Here is a 9,315-nt window from a genome sequence, read left to right on the forward strand (position 1 = left end):
TATGCGAAAGTATTTATGTCTTTTTAGTTTCACCCCTATTCGTCCTATAAAAGGTTAAACACGCGCCGCCCAAATTCAAATCTCCCGGCAACATGGGCCGAACCGGCGACGGCAGAGATCCACCGGCGGAACAGCCTTCTCGGTTTTCAGCTTCAATGAAAAGTAGAATTAGTCAACATGATATTGGTAAACACCGTAGCAAGAAGAAGCAAAGAGTATCAATAAGTAAAACTGAAACGGAAACTGCAACCCTAACCCTAAATCATACTTCCACTTCTTATACACATTCATATGCAAATTCGTACTCATACTCGTACAGTAGGGGCAAAGAAAAACGGCATAAAGGAAAAGCAAAGAGGGCAATTGCAGATGATAAGCGCAAGTGGGTTTACTCTACTCACGTCGTTTCCCCAAATCAAGGTTACCAATTGATAAGAAATTTCACTGGTTCTTCTATATTTAGTCTTTAATGTGTCTGCAATCCTATAATTTTTTATTTTTTATTTTTTATTTGGCAAATGTGTATCCGCCTTTATTGTGTCTGAATAATCATCTTAATTTTGCAGATAGAGTTGTTTTTATGTCGTATAATATACTAGGGGTAAAAAATGCTGCAGCACATGAGGACCTGTACCGCAATGTCTCTCCAAAATATTTGGATTGGGACTACCGGAAGAAGCTTATATGCAAAGAAATTAGGGACTATAATCCGGGTATAATGTGTTTCCAGGTAAGTTTTAGTTTCAAAGTTTGTAGCTTTCTGTATAATTATTCATCATAAAAGGGAAGGAGAGGAAAATAGAGCTAAGAAGTTAAGAAAACCTAACATATATGTTATAAAAATTAACATCCTAAAAGATGCACCCATGATTTGGTTCAATGTGAAAGAGGTTCGGATGCATTATTCATAGAGTTGGAAGTTGTAAACAACTGATTTCTCGATTATCCAAATAAAAACATCGTAATTATTATTTCACTATCTTCTTGCCGAGAAAGTTTGAATTACTGTCTGAACACATTATGTAGATGTTCAACTATTTTAGAGAAACTTATTTCTACTTGTATATCTGCAGGAGGTTGACCGTTTTGATGATTTGGATTATCTCCTCCAGAAAGAGGGCTTCAAAGGGGTTTATCAGGTACAATGTAGTGGAGCTTTTTTTATGGATGACTGTGTGTTGAATTCTTTGTCACATTTTTTAATCAAATGCCTGTTTTTTTTTCCTTTACTAGGCTCGTACAGGTGATGCAAGTGATGGTTGTGCAATATTTTGGAACAGCAAACTGTATGGTCTTGATTCTTTCTTAATTTCTTTCTGATTTTCTTGTTGCTTACTAAGCTAGGTTCTTTTTATGGGATATGAAGACCTGCGGGCAAAAGCTGCAGTTTTTGCTTGTCATTTTTGGCTACCTCTATGGAGATTGAAAAATGACTGCTTTAATCGTTTCCATCTTTTTTCTTATCTAATTTATGCTACTCTCAGTTTACAAATATATATCTGGTTACAGATTTGACATTCTGCATGAGGAGAGCATAGAATTCCAGAATTTTAATCTTCGCAATAATGTTTGCCAACTTTGTGCTTTCAAGGTAAACCTGCCATGCATTTCATTGATAGTTTCATTTTTTTTTAAGGGGGGGGGGGGAGAGTGTCTTTGCACTAGGGATAGTATTTTGCCCAGTGTCGTGATGCTGTGCTCAATTTATTGGAGGCGTCACTTTTAATTTGTCTGATCTCTTTGTTTGGCACTTCCAGTGTGCTTATTATTTTGATAAGTTACTAGACAATGTTGCTTTTGGTAGTTTGTACTTAGCAAAATCAGCTGATCAAACAAATCGGTTTGCTGCAGTGCAGAACAACATGTCTTTTTCTGGATTTACCCTCTCTTTGAGACAGCTGCATCTTCATCTTATCAGGCATTTTTAATCTTACTTAAAGAAATAGGTTTCTAATCTCAGGTGTGGTGTCATGACATGCATACACTCTACACATGTTATGACATGACAGGATATATCGTTTCATCGTCTCTGTTCTGGACATGGATGTTATATGAAATTTCTTAGAGTATCATGCAAGCCTGCTCTTATTTCCCTTGCACACTACAAGATGGTCGCAAAGAGTTGATTTTACTCTAATGCTCAACTGGTATCTGTTTTGATCTGTAGTTCTTTTCATTAACTTTTAGATGAATGTGAAAAGCTCAAGCAAGGATATGAGTGCTTCAAATTCGGAGTAAGTCTGCTCTATTTTATTGTTATTCTCAAATGTTGAATTTTGTATGATGCTTTGTGTTTACTTAGTTTATGTAAATTTTAGTTTCAGTTTCTCAATTCTGGTCAAATGTTATGGTTGTTCGAATGTTTGTGGTTAGGAGTGTAACCTCGCCAAGCTTTTTGGTTGGCAATATTCACGTACTCTACAACCCCAATCGTGGAGACATCAAGTTGGGACAGGTATAAGTTTTCAGCAACAACTAATGTTTAATTGTTTTATGACGAAGCAACTTAGTACTTTGGATAATAGTATTGTCGCTAAACACTTGAATGAATATTCCGTTAACTTAGCTTTTTATATTTTACTGCCAGCACCAATAACCCATCCCCTCCACCCCTTTTAAACCCCCCCTTCCAAATAAAACTATAGTTTTGTTTAGGCACGTAGGACTGAATGGTATTTCGCCTCTTTTATGCTTGGAAGTTTTTTTCCATTTAATTTGAATAAAGCAGGAGTAATTCTGCTTGGGGGTTGGTTTAATTCTTCAATTCCTTACGAAAGCGTCTTCACTTTACCTGATGCATGTTTACATCTGCCTCCTTAACAAAGACTAGTGGTGTGACTGTGTCACTGAATTTGGTTCCAGGACCAACAATTTTATCTGTCCTATAGCAGCTCTCTCTCTATTTATTTTTGTAAGGAGTGTCTCCAATTGGATTCTTAAAGCTTGCATAGCACTTCCCTTGTTTTTTTTTGCTTAAACGTTAGTTGTTCTATACTTTTTTCACTCTTCATGTGAAATTTAAATTTCATGATCTAAATCTTTAACTGGTTTGAAAGGGTGATTCTGTAGAGATAAAGTTTCAAAGAACTAGAAATAATCTGTTGACATGAAATGCGGATAATGAAGAGAATGTGGCTATTTGTGGGTTAACATGAAAAAACTTAGCTAGACTTATTGTTTTTCTGATCAAGAAGTCTTACCTAGACTTATTCGGAATAGACAATGTTCCTGTAGTTCAATCTCGAACTATGAGAAAATTTTAAATAAGTTATTAATATTTTATCAGGGAAAGTTTCAATAAAGTTGGTTATAGCTGTTATGGATTAATTGATTCTTGCAACTAATTTTTTAATGTAATAGGTTAGACTCTTTCTTGAGAGTGCCCAGAGGCTATCTCATGAATGGGGTGATATACCAGTCGTGCTTGCTGGAGATCTAAATAGTATGCCTCAGGTAATCTACCTACTCTGGAAAGTTGGAAATGTTATATTTTGAAGCTTGCAGATCTAATTTTCTATTTGTTGCTGCTTAGAGTGCAATGTATCAGTTTTTGACTTCAAATAAGGTGAGACAGCTACCTTAAAACACTTGCATTTTTTTTAAGTTTTTGCAATTTCTAAATCACGTGGCATTTGGCACAGTTGGACATCCAAATGCATGACCGAAAGCAAATCTCTGGCCAAATTTATCCATTGCAAAATAGAAGCTTCAACCCGAGGTTCTTTTTATGTGTGTTGTATTATTTCTGGGCACCTAATTTTTGCTTTGCCAATTTTAAGTATCAAATAGTTCTAACTTTAACATTAAGTGGCTAAGTAACAAATAGTAACTGCACATGCATGAAATCCTATAATCCTTGAACAGATTAAGTTATAGATGGAGTAATGAAGAGCTAATGCTTGCTACCGGAACAGGAGCTAGTCACTTGATACATCAGTTACAACTGCGCAGTGCCTATGCTGGAGCTCCTGTATGTTTTCTTCTTTCCAAATTTCATCGCTTTCTAATTCTTTTAATGGATATCTGCCATTGTGTAGTTGATAATGTGAAAGATTTATCTTCAGTTGTTGAATTCAGGGAACACCAACATACTTTGACGTCAATTAAAATTTTATTTTATTTTATTTTCAAAAAGGGTTGCACCTAAACTGTTGTTTCCCTTGGCCACTTTGTTAATTTCTCAATCCGGAACTGTTAAAATTTAGAGCAGGAAGGGTATATTTCCCCTTGGAAGTAAAAGTAAAGAAAGGTTAGGAGAGAAAAAAAGGAAATCATTATAAGGGAAAAGGGAAGAGGGAAAATGGCAAAACCAGAACAAATAGAGAAGAAAGTCGGAAAAAAGAAGAGCATGAAAAGAGTGGGGATAGTTTCCTTTACCGTCTTATTCTTCACTATCTCTTTCTTCCTTTTTCCTTCTTATTCTTCGTTCTCTTTTGTTTTTTGTCCCCCCTTTTATTCTTTCACTGTACTTTTTTTTTTCTTTGGGGGGTGGGGGTGGAGGGAGGCAAGAACACTTTTTCCCCCTGCTCTGGCTTCCTTCTGTTGTCCTTTTTCCTAGTAGTATTTCTGCACTCAATTTTAGCAGTTTTCTTTAGAATTATGTGTAGAAATTTTATGAGCTTAATATCGAACTTCGTATGCTTAAGGGTCATTTGGTTGGTGGGATAAGTATAATAATCCCGGATATCCCACATAGAAGGTGAGATAGATAATCCCATGGGGTTAATATGTTTCTTTCTCAAAATTTCTTACCTGCTTATTACTTCGTTCATGTAAAACAGGTTTCAGTTTATAGAACTTTAGTTCTATGTTGTGTTGCTTTTATAAGTCTGTATTTAAATATTTAGGGAAGCTCTAGAACCAGGGAAAACTCTGGAGAACCCTTGGCAACATCATATCATTCCAAGTTTATGGGAACTGTCGACTATATATGGTACATTTTACTTATGAGGAGCAGTGCATTTACCTGAAATTGAGTATTACTACCATACGTCAATGGTAGTTTCCTTTTTAAACATTGTGAGGTGATGCAGGCACACAACAGAGTTTGTTCCAGTACGAGTTCTTGATACCTTACCTGTTGATATTTTAAGGAGAACAAGAGGGCTTCCTAGTGAGGTAAGGTAATAGCCTCGTGAGTTATTTCCGTAGAGAATATAATATTGATGAAAGCTAAGAGACGATTAACTTTCAGAAGGCGCAATCTCAGTGCGTAAAGTTTTCTGGGCTAAGATCAACTTCTTATGCATCACAAAGAAGAAGAACCTTATTCAATTTTTTTGTTTCTGCAGAAATGGGGAAGTGATCATCTTTCTCTAGTGTGTGAACTGGCTTTCACTGATGAAGGGAGTGAGACTTGACTATTCCTTTCGATTTAAGTTAAAAGTTGAAATACAATTTGGAAGGTCCATCATGCGTGACATACTGCTTCATTGGATAATTCATCGGTGCATAGAAGAATCTCGCGCAAACAAAAGGAACATAAGTGTACAAGGAGGAACATGGGAAGGAACGGAAACTGGCGAAGATACATTAAAGGGATTGAAAAGACTATCCATTGTCTGTCCTCTTCATCTTAGTGATTTATTAATTATAAAATAAATGTTTTATTAAATATAATAAAACCATCTGAATTATAGTTTTGCTGGATTCATCTGAAGAAAACTGTTTCTGTTTGTTTCCAACAAAAGAATGCACTATTCATTGTAACTTGTGAAGAAACATGGTAAGTTGCAACCTTAAAAGGAGAGATTGTCACATCGTTCAAATATCTAGTCAACTGCTAATTTAAAACATAGTATTCTACATTTGACCTTGTCATACCTTAAAAAGCTGCTAACTTTGTGCTTTTCTGAAAAATTGTTTTAATAAACTTGGACGTATCTGAAACTATTTATGAATTTTCAGTTAAAATTTCAAAAATTGAAATACACATTTATTACCTAACGAGTAATATGATCTTCTGTGTCATCCTCCACCAAGTAATTCCTTGCCTCTTTTGATATTTCTATTCTACTTGGCTCATAAAATGGTAGATATCCATCATTTTCAGAAAATATTTCATAGCATCAAAGTAAATAAGTTCCGGTCGTGCCACAATTTGAACCACCCACAACTAGAACGAAAGCAAAAGATCATCTATCGCATACAAAAATACATATTCGGGTCGATTTTATTTTTCTTTTCTGGAAAACATGAAAAGGTGAGTCCCTAATGAAAGATAAAAGAAAAAGCAAAAGAAGGGGCTCTACCTTTCACCTTTCAGATTCTCCACATGAAATCAAGAAAATATGTGCATAATGTAACATATCTAAGCATTACACAATTGCTCAAATATATTGATAATTAGCAATAGCTAACAACATGAATAGAATTTCCTCTTCCCGCTCATTGGGAACATCTTTTGAGCAAAGGAGAAAAATCCCAAGAACCACCCCCTTCATTGCCCACATTTTCGACTTTACAACACTCTTCTTCAACTTGCTGATTTGATCTTATAACAAAACATTTTCTAACCATCTTAGGTCAACTTCATCTAGGTCAACTTCATCTGTGAAAACTTTGCAATAAACACACTCATTCCAACCATCACAGCATTGAAAAGTGCTGTCCAAGGCTATAGCATCTGTATATGGATCAAACGTTTGTGCTAAATCTTTATCAAATAAAGCATTGTCATCAAAGCCTAGAAGTTTCAAGTTATTCCCCATAACTGCTGTTTCCTCGATGTTCAAGTTAAGCAGCTCTGTACGAATACAAGGAGACATGATTGGAGGCTTATCTAATACACTGAAAATGGACTTGTCATTGCGGTGGTCCTCAATCCCCTTTGTTAATTTTTTACAACTTGGTATGGTTGGTGGTCTGGTTATCGTTTTCTTCTTGATATTCACTTGAGTCATCTCCACAAGGCTATTGCTAATGGAGCCTTGTTCTATCAAAGGATGTTCCATCAATTCTGAAATGCCCTGTCTTCCCTGGTTAATAAATTCATGAAGCATTTGATCCTCAAAACTCAAGTTAAAACCTGAATCTGGCATTTGAGCCATATCTCTCGTTGGATTGTCATTGGACTCAAGCGGGGCAGCAGCTGATGATGTGGGAACATCTAGCACCGAAGACGGGGATGGGTGTGAGTACACATGATTTTTCCCATTTATCGGATGAGATGAACACTCAGCAGGAGGAGCAGAGCTCAAATTCTTACCCTTTCCCAACGAAATTATTCTATCAAATTCAGCCCTCTTTGCCTCGTATGCTTGTGAAGCCGCCTCCACAGTCTCAAAAGTCCCTAACCATATTCTTTTCCCCTGCGAGGGATCTCTGATCTCCGCTGCATATTTCCCCCATTTCCTCATCCTAACTCCTTTAGGCAAAGCGGACGATTTTAGCTGCACCTTCTTATTTTCATGAATCTTCTTGGAATCTTTAATCCCAATGTCATCAAGTTTACAACATTTTTTAAACTCCTTCTCCCATGAAACAACAGGAATAACAATTTCCTTAACAACACGCTTGATTCTACTGACATTTTTATCAAAACGATCATCATCGCTCTCAGAGTCCGTAGCATCAGGATCATCATAGATGATTCGAACTTTCCTCACTGAACTAATGCCACCATCCATCACCCTCTCCCTTTTAACATCCTTTTCCAACTTCATATCTTTAACAATTTTGGGGCAAAAATAGATAAACCCTAAACCCTTTCACTTCCACCAACACCAAGAATTAAATTTCTGGTAAAATCGTCAGTCCCAAGAAAACCCCAGAAATTCTACAGCCAAATTAGAAAAACAGAACCTTTTCACATGAAAAGCCTCAAAGCACTCAACTCCAAAACAAGTCTTCCTGTAAAAACACAAAAAACCCTTTAAACCCCATGTCTCACAAGTACTAATACAAGAAACAAATCTTGTAAATCTTTTCCTTTTGAAAAATGTACAAACAAAATCATGTAAATCATACATAAACAAGAATTTGTACAAACACCATACATCACATGCATAGATATATGTTATAAAATACAAATTGAAAGATCAAGATCATACCTTTTTGGTCTAGAAAATCATGGAAGAAGGTAAGAGACACTTTTCTTGCCTACAAAATTGAACCAAGAAAACAAAAACACAACAGTGAATGAGAAAAAAAAAAAAAGGCAAAGTTTTTCAGAAGCTCTAAGCCAGATCAGTTACACCTGTGATCACAAACGACATATAATCCCTTTCTGTCTCCTACTAACTCCTCATGAAAATTGTTTTTTTTTAAAAAATAAAATAAACTTAGATTTGAATAAAACTGATAAAATCTCTTACTCTCAACACAAGTGTTAAAGGAGTAGAACTCTATTCTTCCCCAAAGAAAGTGGAGAATTTGGGGGGGTAGAATGACGATTTCAAGAACCATATAAAGTGTCCGCGTGGACTCTCTATGGGACCATAATATAATACTCCTACTCTTTTTTTCTTTTTCTTTTTTTATATCAACCAAAATATTTTAATTAATTTTCTAAACTAAGTTTGATAGTAATTGTTTTTCTATTTTTACTCGTATTTGTATTTCTCTCAAAAAAAAATATTTTTATTTTATTTGAGGCTGGAACTCTAGTTAAAGTTTGACTAATTTGAATTCATCGGGGTATGACTCATTCAAAGAAAGGTTCATTATTAAAAATTTTCTATATCAAGATTAAAACTTTCTAAGTTTCTAGTATTTGCTTCCATTTACATTTTTCAACTTTTATATTGGATTTTTTTTTTTTACTAATTTGTTTGGTTACTATAATTGGTTCCATTAATGTTTGAGAAATAACGTCCTATTTTAGGAAGAACAATAAGCGTTTCCTTATTTATTTATTTATTTTTGCTAATTTTCTTTGGTTTATTTTTTAATTATTAGTTCCTTAGTGTATTGGTGATTTTTTTTGGGGGGGTGGGGGGAACCATGTGGGTGAATTTATCTTATTATTAGGAAAAAAATAAGAGGAAAGTATTGAAATCGCTCATGAATTCTGCGCAAATCATTAGTTTCATTATTAAAAATATTGACAGTCTTAAAAACACATATTTACTTGATTAACTGAACTTAAATAATTCCGATCTTGCAACATGAGTGAAATATACTCTTAAATTGTCGTCAAGTTTAGGGATGTTTTCACCACTTCAGTTTTTATTAAGAGCCATATGCTCCTAAAAGAGTTTGTGACCACTTGTTATGTTATGTTATAGATCGATGGTGTATCTAAGTTTAGTTAGTCAAGTAAAAGAGTGTTTTTAAAACTGTAAATAGTTAAGAGACGAAATTAATAATTTGAGT

At 35.0% G+C, this 9,315-nt stretch overlaps 2 protein-coding genes across 3 annotated transcripts; one reads left to right on the forward strand and one right to left on the reverse strand.

Annotated features, from left to right (window-relative positions):
* LOC102596606 (carbon catabolite repressor protein 4 homolog 5) lies at positions 1–5,768 on the forward strand. Of its 2 annotated transcripts, none has more exons than XM_006341553.2 (14): positions 1–420; positions 567–730; positions 1,074–1,139; positions 1,234–1,286; positions 1,510–1,591; positions 2,188–2,234; positions 2,374–2,455; positions 3,361–3,453; positions 3,533–3,565; positions 3,642–3,718; positions 3,865–3,970; positions 4,848–4,933; positions 5,034–5,123; positions 5,292–5,768. In XM_006341553.2, the coding sequence occupies exons 1-14, from the start codon at positions 93–95 to the stop codon at positions 5,317–5,319; spliced, it is 1,335 nt and encodes a 444-aa protein (XP_006341615.1). In that variant the 5' UTR covers positions 1–92; the 3' UTR covers positions 5,320–5,768. The 2 variants fall into 2 exon arrangements, with proteins under 2 accessions (XP_006341615.1, XP_006341614.1); XM_006341552.2 differs by having other exon boundaries at positions 2–420; positions 5,034–5,118.
* Positions 5,769–6,146: 378 nt separating this feature from the next.
* LOC102597156 (uncharacterized) lies at positions 6,147–8,370 on the reverse strand. Its single transcript, XM_015306232.1, has 3 exons — positions 8,316–8,370; positions 8,052–8,100; positions 6,147–7,851 (listed from the first exon to the last, which is right to left on the reverse strand). The coding sequence occupies exon 3, from the start codon at positions 7,662–7,664 to the stop codon at positions 6,495–6,497; it is 1,170 nt and encodes a 389-aa protein (XP_015161718.1). The 5' UTR covers positions 7,665–7,851; positions 8,052–8,100; positions 8,316–8,370; the 3' UTR covers positions 6,147–6,494.
* Positions 8,371–9,315: the final 945 nt, after the last annotated feature.

This window comes from Solanum tuberosum, unplaced genomic scaffold, assembly GCF_000226075.1.
Source record: "Solanum tuberosum cultivar DM 1-3 516 R44 unplaced genomic scaffold, SolTub_3.0 scf00026, whole genome shotgun sequence".
Lineage (NCBI taxonomy): Eukaryota > Viridiplantae > Streptophyta > Magnoliopsida > Solanales > Solanaceae > Solanum > Solanum tuberosum.

What these genes read in the sequence shown, in the direction of transcription:
- LOC102596606 (XM_006341552.2), top strand. Translation starts at nt 93, where the DNA reads ATGGGCCGAACCGGCGACGGCAGAGATCCACCGGCGGAACAGCCTTCT. An exon ending in GCTTCAAAGGGGTTTATCAG is followed by an intron (nt 1,140 to 1,233) that starts GTACAATGTAGT and finishes TTCCTTTACTAG; the next exon opens with GCTCGTACAGGTGATGCAAG. An exon ending in GGAACTGTCGACTATATATG is followed by an intron (nt 4,934 to 5,033) that starts GTACATTTTACT and finishes GAGGTGATGCAG; the next exon opens with GCACACAACAGAGTTTGTTC.
- LOC102597156 (XM_015306232.1), bottom strand. Translation starts at nt 7,664, where the DNA reads ATGAAGTTGGAAAAGGATGTTAAAAGGGAGAGGGTGATGGATGGTGGC.